Source organism: Clupea harengus, chromosome 2, assembly GCF_900700415.2.
Source record: "Clupea harengus chromosome 2, Ch_v2.0.2, whole genome shotgun sequence".
Lineage (NCBI taxonomy): Eukaryota > Metazoa > Chordata > Actinopteri > Clupeiformes > Clupeidae > Clupea > Clupea harengus.
In genome coordinates, this window is record NC_045153.1 from 21,322,742 (window position 1) to 21,340,241 (window position 17,500).

General features: G+C 44.3%; 1 protein-coding gene across 4 annotated transcripts in view; it reads left to right on the forward strand.

Annotated features, from left to right (window-relative positions):
- The window catches only part of dachd (dachshund d), a 114,790-nt gene that overhangs the window by 70,219 nt on the left and 27,071 nt on the right, over positions 1-17,500 (forward strand). For all 4 annotated transcript variants that reach the window (XM_031586592.2, XM_031586599.2, XM_031586606.2 and 1 more), the window contains exons 4-6: positions 12,402-12,574; positions 13,246-13,381; positions 16,032-16,163. In XM_031586592.2, the coding sequence (XP_031442452.1) occupies positions 12,402-12,574; positions 13,246-13,381; positions 16,032-16,163 (441 nt within the window). The remainder of the gene's footprint in view (positions 1-12,401; positions 12,575-13,245; positions 13,382-16,031; positions 16,164-17,500) is intronic.

A 17,500-nucleotide genomic window follows, 5' to 3' on the forward strand; every position in this document is an offset into this window, starting at 1 on the left:
ATGAAAGCAAAAAAAAGAATACATTTTGACTTGTTCTTTCTTTGAATGTGGGCTTATAAGCACCGTCAACTTTCCAGCAGTGCTGAAATAGAATACAATTAAATGCTCACACAAACGAAATCAGGGCCCCTGTTGTTTGCAAAGCGCGAGCATCCATCACTTCGCTTGCATACTGTATAGCGTGGCCTTTGTAATCAGCCATTATGTACATTGAATTTCCCTTTTAGCAGAAGCCATGCACCACGCGTGTGTGCTCCGTCGGTTGGCTCTCCCTAAAATAGCTCCCGACGGAGGGGCGGATTGAGAGAGCCATGCCTCCCGCTCTTTGATAAGGATCTGTGTGGTCACACACTGCACCAGCTGTCATCTCGGCCTGACTGCTGTGATTTAATTAGTCTGTTTATGTCCTTTCTAATAATAAATCCCTCTCTGTGGAAGGACAAATTCAACAAGGGTTTGTCTTTGTTCGAGCTGGTGCCGCTCTCTCATACATGCGCATGCATATGCACACAAAGACACACATAAACAGACATATGTAAACACACGTAAACACAAACACACACATATGGTTAAAATGCAGGGCACTTTGGAAATGTTCGTCTCTCCATAGCCTCTTTGGCCTTTCTCTCTCTCTTTATTTCTCTCTCTCTCTCTTTCTCTCTCTTTCTTTCTCTCTCTCTTTCTCTCTTTTTCTCTCTCTCTGCTGTCGCTAGGCGCTGGAGGAGAAAGTGACCAGTCGGCGGCCCAGGGCTAACACACGTCCCTCTCGCTGCCTGTCACCCGCTTCTGCAATTAAAACTGCCCCAAAACAACCCCAGATAATGTGCCCCCCCACCCAGTGTCTCTGTGACCTCGCTCCTGTGGGCCCTGCGTGGTGTGTTTATGTGTGTGTGTTGTGTGTGTGTGAGTGTGTAGGTGGGTGTTGCAGGGAAAACAAGATTACGTCATCCCCTTGTCTCTGAGAATAGATGAAAAACAAACAACGGAGACAGAAAAACACACACACATGCACATATCGTGTCACCTTCTGTCACGTTTAGAGCATCCCCCCCGCATTATTTCCAAGGTGCTTCAGACACTCATCAGCCAATCCTGATGTGTCTTTGTCTTATTTGTGTTTTTCTGCGCGGGAGGGGGGACGGGGCTTGGAAGGGGGAGGGGGGAGGGGGGCAGCCAGGCAGCCAGCCAGCCGTCGGAGGCCGACACGGAGCGGAAGCGGACAGTTTGGCAAGATGAGGGCTCCCATGGGTACCTGTCTACCGAGTCACTCTATTAGTGTTGGGATGCTCAGGGGAGGCAGGTGACAGATAAGTGGAGAGCGTCACACATTTTAATAGAATTTCAAAAAGATAACTTGATAATCATTTATTTTTAATGAAGCCGAATGGCTTGTTCTAATTCCGGGTGCATCGACAGTTAAGCATCAGCATAAAATTGAATATGCATGATTGGGAAGAGACAGGGAGAGACAGACAGAGACAGAAAGGCAGAGGGAGAGATAGAGAGAGAGAGAGGCAGAGAGAGGCAGAGAGAGAGAGACAACATTGTGCAAAGCTGTGTGTACTGGTTTACACAAATGCCTACAACTGCAAAAATAGATTACAATACGGAAGGAGTTGATTAAACATTATTTCTGTAATGATCCATATCAAGTTCTCTCCCACGTCCCTGAATGATTGTTGTGGCGTTTTTATTTTGAGCTGAGGAAAGCACGCTGCACCCCCCCACCCCCTCCCCAACCCCCCCAATGCAAATGTTTGTATTGCTGTCCGATTCACTCACTTCATAATGGCGACGGCGCGGATTTTGGAAGCAAAAAAAAAAAGAAAAAGTGACCAGTTTACTTGTCACACCTAATCAGCCTTCGTCCTCATATTTCATTAATTGGATAAATTAATTTGGAGACGTTTGATTCCGTGGTGATGCATCTATTTGGCTGTCCCTTTTGACTAATCTCTGTCAGGTTGCATTTAACGAGTGGATGTGAGTGACCTTTGCAGGCAAAGATAGGACTGAGGAGATCAGGGCAATTTGAAAAGACAATGTCACTTGGTGTAAATGTGATACGTGTAATAAATGACATTCAACCTTTCACACACGATAAGGCTTTTCAGTTTGTAATGTGAAATATGCGTGCACTTAAAGTGCATGGAGAGCAGTATTGTACCGATAGGTCACTCCGGCACAATCAATTATGGGAGACAGCTCCCAAAACGAGCGCGTAATGCATTATCATCATCCCCTATGATTGTGCCGTGTCTGAGTGCACGCCGCAACACTAAAGTGCAATTGTATTATTAAAGGCGATTAGAGCAACAATAACATTGCTACAATTAAAATGTAAGGGGGGACGGTTATCCTTCAGAATGCATCAATCATCCATGCGGAGTCAGCGACGCAGCCAAGGTTAATCCAACTGTCAGTCCGAATAAACCAGTGCGGTCTCAGGTGATGTCCTGATGGACTCATAAACCTGCTCTGCGTTTCAGCCAAGGCCGGCTGTTGACCTGCCACTGCCATATTTTCACCCCCCCCCACCCCCCAAAAAAAACGAACGGAGCGAACGCAAGTAGCACATATAACACGTAAACCAGCCTTCGCTCGTGGGCTCATAGTGTACTCTGGAAAGGAGTAAAATGGAGTTGTAAAAAGATGCAGTGAGCAATTGTTTAAGGGGAAAAAAAGCCTGCTTTTGTTCGAACACAAATGTGTTTTGTGCATGACATTACTTAATCATGGATACAGCGTAGTGTATGTATTTAGAGAGTACCAGCTATTGATCTATACCTCAATGTGCCTTGAATGTGGTACTCATACAGTAGGGCTGTCAGTGACAAATTCCTCTTTCTCTTTAAGGGAATGTTTCTGTTTCTTCCTCCATCATTCTCTCTCTCTCTCTCTCTCTCTTCCCTTCTGGTTTACTCTCTCACACACTCTCTTCCTACCTCCCTCTGTGTCTGCCTGCCTCTCTCTCACTCTTTATGTTGCTGCCTCTCTATTTTGGTCTTTATCACTCTCTCTCTCTCTCCCTCTCTCTCTCTCTCTCTCTCTCTCTCTCTCACACTCTGTCTCTCTCTCCCTGAGGGCCAACACAGAGACCTGCCACAGGGCTGTTCTCATTCTGGTGATGGCAGCCTCCTGTCTGTGGTTTAGCATTGGTCACCGGCTCCACATCAGGGTAATAATGACAGCTGATCTTTCATCTAGCGCTGGCCAAATTTCAGAACCATCCATCTTCCATGCTAACACTGTTCCACAGTCGCTACAGCAAACGGCCTGGGCACATATAGCCTGCAAGACTGCAAGCCGTTAAAGTAGAATTACATTCATTAAGAGAAGCTTGTTTTCCACCAGCGTCCCATTCTTGCCTCTACCTTTTTTATTTATTTTTTTCGTCTTGATTTCCACCTCAAGGGTCATACTTGTCTGTATCTTTCTCATGATCGAAACTTAAACATAAAAATGATGATGTCGTGATGCGCCGTGCATCGGAATCATTAGCACATGACAGTTACAACAGATTAACTCCCACAGAGGATGATGTGAGGCTAATTTCATAATGAGAATAGATGATCCTGGTGGCCAGCCTCATCCCCTCAAAAGCGGAGCGATGGACTGCGTGCGTCGTGATTGATAACACAGCAGGATATATTTCATTTTGCCGTCCGAGTCGAATGACAACTGCTGGCCATTGACTTAAAGCAATCTTTTTAAAAGGGACCCTTTGCTAAGTATCAGACGGAAGTGATTCGTCTATATGGTTGGGTGTCACTGCCTCAGGGGAAAGTGGGGGGGATTGGATGTGTGTGTGTGTTGGGGGGGGGGGGGGGGGGTTATTAATTGGTCATGAATGTATCACGGCCTCAGTGGAAGCAGATGCTAGTAGCAGTAGTAGGAGTAGTAGTAGTGCTAGCAGCTTCGTGCAATGGTTGGTTTTGTTGAGAATGATGGGGGACAGATTTGAAGAGAAACCATTTCAGACCCAGATGGGCTTGTGCTTACTCAGTAATTCATCCTGAGGGCTCGTTTCTGGGTATCTTTGACCGAGCGGATAATTATGTTAACCAGATCAAGTTATGGCACTGAAGCAACTGCAGCTACCGCAGCCTTATGAAGTCTGACTGACTCTGTTACACAGTTTTTGTATTTGTTTATTTATTTAGTTAGTTAGTTCTTTATTTTAATCCAAGTTCAACTCAAAAGTCTGTCCCTTTTTTCACGAGTACACGGTTCATTGTCTTGAGAAAATGGGTTTGGCATTTGCTGAGCAATCGCATAAGCACATACCGAAGAGCAATTAAATAAGAAAACACTTGGACCTGGATTCCAAACATGTTTTATGTTTTCAAACACATTCTTTCTCTAGACATTTTCCTTGTTAAATAGAGGGGGGGGGGGAATTGTTCTCCCTTCTTTGAGTTTTTTATTTTTAGAGATCACAGATTCTCTTATTTTCTTTATTAATGCTCTAACTGTATAACAGGTTATTATTAAAATAAAATCCCATGCACCATATGCCAAACACTGCTCCTCCTGTTTTTATCTCTGAGAGGAAAAAAAAAGGACCCAGTTGAAAACAATACTGGCTGTCTCCTCAATAATCCCTACCACATGTTTCCTTTGATGGTTCTGGGCTAGTGTAATTATGCTGCCTCATCAAACCAAAGATGTTTTGTTATACCATTATTTTTTATAGTGCTCGTGCTCACAAGTGTGGATGAGATGTTTTCTTAGCCCCTCTGCTACTTATTAAAGCAGCCCTGTGAGGATGTTTGTCAGGGCAATTTGTTTAGTGTGACAGATCTGCATGTTATCGCATACATTTTCTACTTCTGCTGAAAGCATTCCCATCGTGGCACGAATGCCTCTGTTTTGAGTCTGTGTATGCGTGCGTGTCTGTGTATGCGTGTGTGTCTGTGTATATGCATGTGTGTATGTGTGTGTGTGTCTGTGTGTGTGTATGTGAAATATTGGATAATTGTATCGTATGTCAATTTTGTGTGCCCCTATTTAGTTGTTTCTCTCTGACTCTGTGCATTGCAGGTATTTCCCCTATTTTTAACAAATTCAAGATGTTATTTCTTCTTGATTAAAGTTATTCGGTAAGCACACAAAAGCTTCAAAGTCTCCCTCAATGACACTGCAGAGGCTGTGGGTGGGCACATCAAAGTGGAGCACCTTGGTTTCTGTAGACCTTAATGAGAGCCAGGGTCTACCAGCCTTGACTTGAGTCCGCCATCTGTGAACGAGAAAAGTATTTTATATTACTGCCTGCAATGCCAGACTGTGTTTATGAAGGGGACTGCTGCTTTTATATCCAAGAGCACCTTTCAAATATCTTTGTTCTGCTTATTTTACTATCCAGTCAGCATCCTTTCCTGTCCACGCCGGATTATGGGCAGAATGTACCTTACTTTAACTAACGTATAGACTGTGGGGGTTGAGGATGATAGGGGTGGGCTGTGTTTAAGAAAAATAAAAAAAATAAGATTTTGTTGAACAAACCTGCCACTTCCTTGTTTTTTCAGTGGCTTCGAAAGCCCCAATTTAGCCACAACAAAGCACTGCTTTCCAGACTGTGTGTACAAACATCAGACTTCATTGTAGTCCACTTCTCTCTTTCCACCCCCCTCCGCTCTGTCTGAGGAGGGGAAAAAAGTGAGGGGGAAACAGCTTCCTCCATTTTATGAGGGCAATTAATGGTTCACATTGGTTCATATGAGTGGACAGCACGTACAAGTCATTTCCACTCCTCGGTAATAAAAAATTAAGTTCGTCCAGATCATGCCACGAGGCTGGAGTCTTAATGTCAAAGTGACAATGAATGCAAATACCTTTGATGTGGGTTTCCGTCCATCGCCTTCTCTTGTTTGGTTTCATTCATTTATTTATTCGTTCGTTTATTTATTTTCTTTAGCCGGTTCATTCGCGAATCAAAAGGATTGGCCGCAGCATTGCATTTGTTTGACAAGAGCATTTACAACCTATTGTTCCAGTGCCCCCTCCACTCCCAAACAAAGACAGATAGGCTCGAGACCAGTCATTTAATTAGCACGGGATCCACGGCTTTGACTGCGGCAAGCAATTATGCATTCCACAGGCGTTCGCAGGTCCTATTTCACGGAGGGGAGAAAGCAAATCTTCTCGGAGGGCTCGTACAGTACATCTTTCCCTTCCATTTAAGAGAAGGTAAATAGCAAAGACAGACAGCTTCATTAGACAGCTTCTGAGGGGCGGCGGGTGGATTGTCGCTTAAATAGTGGGCTTTTACTGGAGGGCCCCCGGCAGCCACCCTAGATCAATTACGGCTGACATTATTGTTTGTCGTGAGCTCTTCCAGGACATTGGGCTAAAGACACGGGCAGGACCCGGGCTTGCGCCACGGCCCCGAAAATGTAATTTTCCTGCTCTTTTGCTTTCATTCCACAAACAATAAATCATTCAGTTGAAGAGATAATAAAGTGCCAAGTAGGAGCTGGTTTAATTTTTGTCAAGGGAAATCTTCCCTCTTTCTCTCCCTCTCTCTCTCTCTCTCTCTCTCCTTCTTTCACTCTCTCTCTCTCTCTCCATCTCTGTATAGTGAAGGATAATGCAGAAGTAAAAGAGAAAGCTAATGAGAACCGAGACCCAGCTAGCCCCTCTCTTCCCGCTGCTCCCCCCACCACCACCCCCAACCCCTTCTTTTCCCCTCTTCTCTGTCTGCCACCTTTTCATTACCTCTGTCCGAAAGCATGTGGTTTGTGTTTCAATATGTCACCACTCCCCTGGCCCATAATGATTTCGATAGAAATGCTAGTGCTTAGCGCAGTGTGTGAATGAGAGATCACAGTCTGCTTCGATTAGCCGAGTTACCCAGCAACTCTCAGGTTAATAATTTTCTGTGATATCATGTATCCACTCCCAAATTGAACGCGAGAGAACGGGTTATCCAAGTCTCAGCTCAGTGTATGTCTTCTTGAAGATACACAAATGTATTTCTTTTTTTCCCCTGAAGATACTTAAAAACCTCAGCACGGCTGGACAAACTGGCTTGATTTCAGTGAATGTCTATTTGAAGCCATAGAAGGACATAGATGCGTCAGATTCGACAGATCTGTGTACAATTTGGGCCAGAACTGTTTCCAAACCGTCTCCTTCCCAGGGTTAAGCCCTTATTTAAAAAAAAGCCTCAAACACATTTCAACATCTGACAGACTTCATGAGACAACACTTAGCATAGTAAACAAATCAGACCAATCCGTGTGTTCCCTTTAAAGGCTGCCAATCGCATTTTGAAGTGAATCCCCAATTTCATAGTGATTGTCTTGATGCTTTTCCAAATTTAGAAGATAAAGAAGGAGGAATCTGTAAACCGATGCAAATTAAGTCCATTAGTGCCCCCCTTTCAAGTTGTGTGCTTCTTTCTTCACAAGGACCAGTTTGTTTTGCTCCACAGTGCCTGCTCTGTTCTCGGTGTGCAGGAACAGAATTGAGATCATTTCTCTCTCTTATTTTCAGAATTGAATTGCACCCATTCATTTGAAAGACCATTCCGTTTAAACCCTCATTAGAGATTGTTCCACTGAGTTTAAAAAAAAATAAAAAATAATTCAGTGTATGAATATTAACAATCTACACCTACATACATATGCATACATACCTACACACTCCCTGCCTGTATAACTATATGTAAATGTATATGTTAATGTACAGTATACTTATAGGGAGGTGTTATACAGACCTGAGGAGAATGATGGATCAGCATTTCCATTCATCTCAATGGTTCTCATTAGTCGGCACATTGAGCCCTAGAAGTACGCCCACTGGTCAGTGCCATCTTGTCTTCACAGGCGTTGACTTCGAGGGTTAGTTAAGGTTAAGAGTCATACACGCCATGTGATTGGACTGATGTATATAAACTTGGTGAGAAGAACATATGTTTTATAGCTTTGCCATTGCCCAAATAAACATCACTGGCGACATCCAGGTCATATGGAAAATGTGCTATTCTTGATGACCATGGGGAATATACCAATATAAGCCCATTCCTTTTTACAGATACTTCAAGATGTCAGTCATTCCTAAAGCTGGCATGACTGAAAAAAACGGCAAAAAAAAAGCATGCACTTCTAACATCCTTTCATGCGCAACTGTATATGACTCATATTTAAACACATTCCTCCATATTTTGTTGCTGTCATCCTCTCAAATACACAACCTCTGTGCTAGTGTAGTCTGGCTTGTATTGCTTACCTTCCATGATCAGTGGGCCCCCTCCCTCTGACATGAGCACACATGGGAGATTGAAGTAGAGCCAGTGGGAAGGTGAGGAGTGCATTCAGGCGGTGAAAGATAGAGAATATTTGGGCAAAGTTTGGTGCTTGAGAAGCACTTGAGAAGCAGTGAGTACCGGTGATCGGCAACCACTTCTTTGTGAACGTACTTATGAGTAGTGGTAACAAATACAGAAAACACACACCTCGGTTAATTCACACGGCGATCATAAAACAAAAGTTCTGGTGCAAACTTTTCACAAAAGCAGTTCCGTGTTTCCAGTTTTCAGTTACAGTGGCTGGTCTAGTTTGGTGCTTTTTAAGTGGTAGCTCTTTCTAGATTAAAGTCAACCGAACAAACAAACAAACAAACAAACAAAAACCAAGAATCGGACTTCTGAGAAACAGAAGGCTAAGAAGCATAGCTCTGTTCTCCTGTCTGCTGTTGTTACTCCTCCCTTTGTAGCATGTTCAAATGCGTTCTGGTGGCATCCCTCTAACAGTATCCCTGGCATGAGGATACATATACATTTGTCAGAACAGATACCATCTCAAGCTGTAGTCTCTCCTAAATATGTTTCAGTCGAGGGGACGGCCAAAATACAAACATGTAAAAATACAGGAATGTACAGATTGATCCTCAAAGTACACAATTGTGTGATATGTTAACATACCCCATGTGTGAAGTTTTATCATGATGTGGTATGGTATGATATAATGTTGGCAGTTTGTAAAAATAAAAAAGACAGTTTCAGCCTAAAACAGCATAATGGACAACAGTGAAATACCCATGGAAAATATATGCATCCCATATGAATTATAAGAATTATATTATTTCCTATTCCTGTAAACACACAGGGCTGAGGGGTCAACAGACGTACAGTATGTGAGGTGGTTCTCTCTTAGGCAGTGTTGTGATCCTCATAGTTATGAAATCATTGAATTAACCCTAGACCTGCCTTGCAAACAAGTGGAAAAGGTCACGAGGAAGGGATGTCTGCATCAGATAAACAGAGTCATAGAAGACATGTCTATGTTCTATAATGGAGATAGCTGGTCAAGGAACCTGGCCATCACAGTTATGGAACATATGGACTTTGGCTATCACTTTAGGTTGTGATACATATATGTGTTGATTTCTTGCCTGGGTGGGTAAGGATTGGGTCAAAGAATTGAAACCTATACCGTAGGTGGTCTGTATACTTACAGATGGCGAAAATCTATTAAAAAATAGCTGGCACAGATACATTTTAAGCTTGTGTGTGTTCAGATACACTTTAAGATTGTGTGTGTGGACATGAACAGCAGTTTTGGCCTAAAATGGAGATGACCTTGGTCAGTTGATGAGTTCTGTTCTGACTTTTCAAGGGTTGTTTTGCTAAATAAATCAACCATCCTTTCGAAAGAGTTAAACACATGATAGGGTTTAACTTGATGAATGATGAATAGACGAAACGACCCGATAGCCAATGGAGCGATAAAATAAACAGCAACAAGCGTCACCTTAAACACTGTGAGTGTGGCCTGTCCTCTGTGGACCAGCCTGCTCTTCAGCTCAGCTAAGTCCTCTGAGCGGGACCGGTGGTCCCCCTCATTCGCCTCCACTGAGGGCTTTCCTGTAGGCTGTTGAATAGGCCATTATAGGCAAAGCATCACTTAAGCAGTACAGAACATGAAAGGAGACAGAACAAGCGCACAAGTAGAGATTAGGTCTCTAGAGAACAGTCTTCTACTGTATGGACACACAGACACACACACACACACACACACACTCACACACACTAACTCACTCACACATACTCAGTGTGTCCGTCAGCATAAGAGACGTCATTCATGGCCCTTAGGACGTGAATGGAGGTCTATTTGAATGACAAAAAAAGGGGAGTCATAATATCTTTAATAAGTATTTCTCCCCCCACTGCTTGTGTGCGCTGATGTCTTGTGAATCCACTCAGATCCTCAGTCGGCTTTGCTCTGCTCTGCACTGCACAAAGGCGGGATAACAGTCAATCGGGCCGTGGAGTGTCTGTGAAAAGTAGCTCCGTGCATGAATGCCTCTCTCAATTTGCTCCCGCGCGCCACCCGTAAGTATCCTGCAATCACACGGCAATGGTGGCGGCAGTTTTAATTGAGTCCAGTCGTGTGAGCGGTAATTGATTCAGACTCCGTACTCGACGAGAGGCGCCTTTTACAAGGTGCTGCTTGGCTTCATCCACCACCAACCACCGCCCCCCCCCCCTTCCGCCCCCATCTCCTTCTCCTCCTCTTTTCCTCTTTAATCTGCTTTTCCTATTTAATGTTTGGGAACGGAACGTGTTTCCCTGTGAAGCTGTGTCCCATCTTTCTCATGGAAATGAATGTTTCTTCTCCAGAGAAGGAAAGTGTCACAGAGAAGGAGGGCTGTTTTTTTTTCTCTTTTCCTTTCTTTTCTTTCTTTTTTTTGTCCTCTTCCCAATCTTTTTTTTTTCTTCTCTCTTTTGGACCGCTGTTCCATGCAGATCCATGCACCCACAGTGGAACCACTGATACCACTTTCATACCAAAGCAAAGAGTTGTTTTATGGATTACCCCTCTGCCCCCCCCCTCCCCCCACCCCCCACCACCACCCTTTCTACCTTGAGCCGAACAACAGAGGATGGAAAAATAATAATAAAGGGGCCCCAAAAAAATAAAAGTGACTCAATCAATTTCACCGGAGACACTGAAGTTTTCTTTAAAGCACTTGTGTGTGCTGCCTTTGAAAGTGGAAGACCAAAACTCGCTTACCACCGCAACCCCCCTCCCCATTCCACACTTCACTCCTCCACTGCCAGCATCCACCCCCACCATACTTTTTGATCCCCCATGTTCAAAGTGACGGGGAAGCGCGAGTGGGTCCTCAGTTCAGGGACAGACTTGTGAATCTGACCTTATTTGTGCGCTCATGTCCTTTGAAAAGGGGACAGTTTCCCCTCCACCTACTTAATCACTGTCTGGAGGTGCAGCACAGCGCAGGCGCTCCGAGTGAAGCTCAGGCTTTTCTCTCTCTCTCTCTCTCTCTCTCTCTCTCTCTCTCTCTCTCTCTCTCTCTCTCTCTCGCCCTCCTCCCGCAGTGCTAACTTTTTTTTCCCATGTCGGCCTCTAATACAGTGCGTTTAATTTTTATCAATTATAAGGCCTTTCCCTGACCAAAATAATTTGTGTCACCCTCAGCAAAGTTAATAGAATAGCAAGTTTATTCTGGACTTTAAAAAGAAACTGTGACATTATAAATGCACAAAAAAGTGAGGCAAGATCTTTGGTCCAGAGTGTTCCTAATTAGCCTGTAGCTAGCCTCATTTGAAGATGGTGCTATTTTTTCCCCTTTTCTTCTATCAGCACAACTTAACTAGTCATTTGGGTAATGGCTTTCATAACTGCCTTTTTTCCACAGCGGTTCTTTTTAATGCATTTAGTATTAATGGTGAGGATGTTTTCATAATTTCTCTTTTTACTCCACATATCTTAATTGAGTGTTGTTTTAAAAGGCTGTGTAAACTTTGTAGCAGACACTATGTGTGTATGTGGGTGTGTATGTCTGTGTCTGTGTCTGTGTGTGTGTGTGTGTGTGTGTGTGTGTGTGTGTGTGTGTGTGTGTGGGTGTGTGTGTGTGTGTGTGTGTGTGTGTGTGTGTGTGTGTGTGTGTGTGTGTGTGTGTGTGTGTGTGTGTGAATGTGTGTTCCTGTGGACAAACTTACCTTCATTATTATCCTAATTACTGTAATCTGTATCTATTATTAAACATGGAAGTAAAATATTTATGTCTCTTGCTAATAAAAAGTAACAACTCCAAAATATACTGCGGGGAAGTATCAAGTTATACACTGGGATTATTATTCTAATACATGTAGTGTATATTATTTTGGTCCCAGCTGCTCTGATGGTTCCCTTTTACGAGGAAGGAAGAATGTTTCTCTAAGCTATTTACTCTTTCAGGAGTCACTCTAAGTTCGATAAACATGACTGGATTGAAACAAGTTCACCCGCAGTTCTTTTGATGGCGGGATCACAGTGCGTTTTATGTCGTCAGCGGAGCGTCATTTAAACAGCATCTGCATCTCTTATCAGGGGGAGTCGATGTAAAAGCCACTGACCGGTGACCGGTGTTCCCCCTTTTTCTCTCTTTTCCAGGCTTAGAACTTCCATTCATGATGATGCCCCACCCCCTAATCCCAGTCAGCCTGCCTCCCGCCTCGGTCACCATGGCAATGAGTCAGATGAACCATCTCAGCACTATCGCCAATATGGCCGCCGCTGCGCAGGGACAGAGTGCACCATCCAGAATGGTGACTTCAGTCATCAAGGTAACCACACCGTGATCTCTCACTGCGCTGACTGCATACGTCTCCAGACGTGACAGTGGAGTAGCGTGTGAGTGTGTCTGTGTCTGTGTGTGTGTGGATGTGTGGATGTGTGTGCGTGTGTGTGTGTGTGTGTGTGTGTGGGGAGGGTGGGGATTTAATCATCTGCTATAGCAGAGAGGTGTTGGTGTTGTGCAGCAGCACTGGGGCTTTCCGCCTGCTGCCACCCAGCTGCAGTGCTGAGGAGGAGGGGAGAGAGAGAGAGAGAGGAGGGATGGAAGGAAGGGGAGACAGAGAAGGATGAGAGAGGGACGAGAGGGAGAAAGAGATGCAGGCAGAAGCAGCTAGCAAGAGGCACTAGCAGCTGTCTAATGCAGTGATGTATCGGTTCTGCACTGTACAGATGTAGATTTGCAATGGCGGGTGTGTGCAGACTATTAGGTGTGTGTACACGGTGTATAGACTGCATATGCTAACAGTGTTTTGTGTGTGCCTCTGTCTGTGTATGTGTGTGTGTGTGTGTGAATGTGTGTCTCCATCTGTGCGTCTGATGCTCTGTGTATTTGTCGGTGTGTGGGGCTTTGTGTCTGCGTCTGTGTCTGTGTCTGTGTATGTGTCTGTCTCTGTTGGTGTGACTGTGTGTGTCTGTTTGTGTGTTTTGATGTGGCCAACAGGAGCGCGTTCCAGACAGCCCATCTCCCGCCCCCTCCCTGGAAGATGGCCGGAGACCAGGCAGCCATCCGTCATCCCAGCGCAGCAGCAGTGTGTCCAGCTCCCCCGCACGCACCGAGAGCTCCTCAGACAGAATACGTATGTACCCACACATACACACACACACACACACACACACACACACACACACACACACACACACACACACACACACACACACACACACAGACACACACACACACACACACACACTACCTCCCTCCCTAACTGCGCACCCACGCCATCTCAGCCCGGCCACAGCATCTTAACTACCACTCAACGCTGGTCTCAGCTCCACAGCTCAGGATAAGCCCCGTCATCACATACCCAAGTGAAAGAAGGCAATGCAGTTTTTTACTACTAGTAACAGTTAGTTGGTTATTTAAAATGGCTACTAACTGTTCTGATGTAGTGTTGTACTTTATCAGTCTGCAGGTCTGCCACTAAGCTTAGCTCTGTATTTTAGAATAAGCCTTTTCAACACTTGTTATTTTTTAATGATCCAAGGCAAGTTCCACTATAAGCTAGTTGCTAATTGAAAACTACTAATAGTGCAGTGATTATGTAGTGGTGTGCCAGTTTCACTCAGGCAGCTGCTGGTGAGTCTCTAATGTCTCTGTAAAGATTGCAGCAGTTATGGACATTGGGCCTCATTCTCGAACGCAGTTAAGAAGAATTTAAGAGGAATTTAAGAGGAATTTAAGAGGAATTGGATTTAGGACAACATTTGGCATTCATGAAAGTTTTCTCATCTGGGATTTGCTCTGAACTTCAGAAGACTTTCCGAACTCGAAATAGCAGTCGTAACTCGGCCAGAGTTTTCTCAAATGCGATTCCTTAAAAAACCACAAAACTCTCCGTGTTAATGAATTTGTGAGAAATCGTTGGTGATTGCGTTCACATCAACTCTACAGATCCTCGGATTAAAGTATCATTAACAATTACGTTTCACATGTAGGCCTATAGTCATGATTCTACGAGGCACTGTGATGTCATAAAATAAATAAAAGCACTAGACCGGAATGCTGCGCTCGTCTAGTGAGCGTCGTTTGGCACTGCCGTCTGTGCAAGTACGGCAATCCAGAATTTTCAAGTAGTTCCACGTTGGTGGAACGAACTGCCTAGCACTACCAGAGCAGGCGCGTCCCTCTCTACCTTTAAGAAGCTTTTGAAGACCCAACTCTTCAGAGAGCACCTCCCTTCCTAACTGGCACTTCGACTAGTGCTTAACTTGCACTTATAGCAGTTACATTCCTGCACTTCGTTTTTATTTCCTATTTCGTTTTTCTATTTCTTATGTAAAGTAGTATTTATTGTTACACTAGGTCTCTATTGCTCGTAGCTTGACTGTTCTATCCCTTGTACGTCGCTTTGGACAAAAGTGTCTGCTAAATGACTAAATGTAATGTACACGAACACTGCAAATGTAAGTGAATAAATAAATAAGCACTAAACTCAATTACGTTGATATAGCTATAGTGGAATAGAATGGACACATCTACATCCTGCAACAGTCCATCTCTGCACCGTTCAAGTCATAGACATATATAGTTGAAGTTAGATCTGCGTTTACTCGAGGGTGATCGCTTTCCGCTTTGACATGACTCGTTTACGAGTTGCTTTCGTGTAGATTCGGTCGATTCCGACTGCACACGTCACTACGGTTGTGTGCCCTTATAAGGAGCTGGCAGGGCGTGTATGTATGCAAATTCAGGAGCACGAGAACGCGCTTTCAATTTAAGAAAACTCTTCCGGGGGAGCACAGCCCAGAAAACTTCTGCTGCGTAGGACCACATTTTCAAGCGTGCATGAATTTGGCGGATGTCTTTTGCTTACGTTGTTTTTCCGAAGCCCGTAAGAAACATTTCAGAAGAAACTTCAGAAAATGTTGGAGAATGAGGGCCATTGTGTTGGTGCTAACCAGTGCAGCATCCAGTAATGTGAATGAAGCTGTATGGTTATCACTTACTATGTAAATTCAATTACTAGTAGAATAGTATGGTATTTATTATTACTAGTATAAAACATGCCAGTTTAATGAATTTGTGAATTTAGAATAACCAAGGTGTTTCAAGGTGATTAGAGGTCTGTCTTCTGGCGAGTAAGATGACTATACTTTTACTCCTGGAGAAGTTATTAGTAACTAATGCTACATTCAATAATAAAGTATACAGTGCAATTGAACCATCGGAAACGTCCTTAACAGTTGCTCAGATAATGGTGCTCATTTTTGTATTGTTTGTCTGTTGTGTGAATAACTGGTTGTAGATACACCCAAGAAACAAACATTGTTTTTCCTATGTGATCTCTCCCCTGTGGGAGGATTGATTTTTCTCCCTGCTCTACCACGTATGTGAGAGCCGGTGGCGACTGTGTCTTTGAACTGCAGGGACTAAGGCTGGCTTTATCTGTCATTTCACTGTACAAACAGTCCAACAGCACATATAATTTGGACTGCCTGGTTAGCAGACCTGTAGGTGAGGTTCACCACAAATCACAGCAAACAGATGAAAGCAAAGGACACGTGCTCCGCTCTTTTAACCGAGAAATATAATTGCACCCCCCCCTCTCTCTCTCTGTCTCTCTCTCTTTCCTCTCTCGTGGCTGTGTTCTTTGACTATCTATCACATTACTCTAGGTGAGCCCTTTTTTATGGCCAATAAAATGGCCTCCCAAAAGGGGTCTGCTGCAGCACTGAGATATATCACCTGTTGTGTTGTAATGGCTCCCCTCTCCCCCCCACCCATAGCTATTCACCAAAACGGGCTGTCCATGAACCATGCCCTCCTGGGCCTCTCCCCCAGCATCCTGCCCGGACCCAAGGAGGGGGACCTCGCCCACGACATGAGCCACGAGTCCAAGAGGATGCACATAGAGAAAGGTGCGCGTTTCCTTTGCGTTTTAATGACGGTAGTCATCATGTATGCTCTCAGTGTGGGAGATAGCAAGTGTTTGATGTTTGCTGAAAGCTATCTCAGATGTATGCCTTTCTACCACCTGATTGGACAGTGTTCTCGGCAGACAGGAAGTCGAGCAGTGCAAACTAATCTTTGCTTCACAGTAAAAGTCCAGAGCATGTGCAGCCAGACATTAAACAGGCACACAGAAGGGTGGTTGAGGAAAGAGTGGGGCAAAACTCACCATGCTATAATAAAAGGAAAGACCTTTATTGCATCAGAAGTATGATGTCTCAGCCCACCTACAAAGCCCTAAATTCCATCAATAGCATTGAGTGCTCAACCTAAACAGTAACCGTGTCTGTATTTCTGGTCAATTCATTCAGATAATTCTTCAGTAAATTGCCTACTCATGTGTCACTTTTGATATTATTTGGGGGTTTTTTTCTCCATGAAGCCGTCTGTTCCTGTCTCGCATCGAGACACAGAGGCTCAAAGACATGTTGTAAGTGAGCAATGTATGTCACCTGCTGCAGAGTGACCTACTTTAGATGCACTTCAGCAGCTCATCTTTGTAAGCAGTCCACCACCCCCACCCCCCTTCCCCACACACACACACACACACACACACACACACACACACACACACACACACACACACACACACACACACACACACACACACACACACACACACCGCCCCTATAAAATAACCCAGGCCTTCCCGTTATGGTTAGCCTTCTATTCGCATGCATGTAAGGTATGTCGTCTGGCTCTTATTGTTCTCCGAGCGACTAGAAGTATGACTGGAGAGGTGGGTCTGACTCTCCGCTGGGCTGCCAATAGCCAGCTGGTTTCATTGGCATTTGGCGTCTCATGCGCTTGATTGAATTCCTTCCCTTGAAGTCTCCAGACAATTAACATTGCTTTTTCAATTAGTCCAAGTCACAGTTTTCAGTTGAAAAAAAAGGGAAGAAAACATAAAGAAAAGAATACTGCAGATACCCGCCATAGCTGGGATTAAATACAAAATTAAGCAAATAATAGAATTTGGTATTCTCGAGCGGCAGTGGACGGGGGTGCGGATGTGTTGGAGAGGGTGATAATGATATTTTAAAGCCACTGTGGAAATCTGCCGCCTGTGTTTTCCCCAATGAATCCTCCACGGTGGAGATTTGAGGGACCATCTCTCTCTCTCTCTCTCTCTCTCTCTCTCTCTCTCTCCCTCTTTCTCAGATTGTGGAGGCTTGTGAATGCAATAATTAGCACAATTATTTGAATTCACGGGTCAAATCGGAGGTGCTTGAGTGTGAGAGTGATA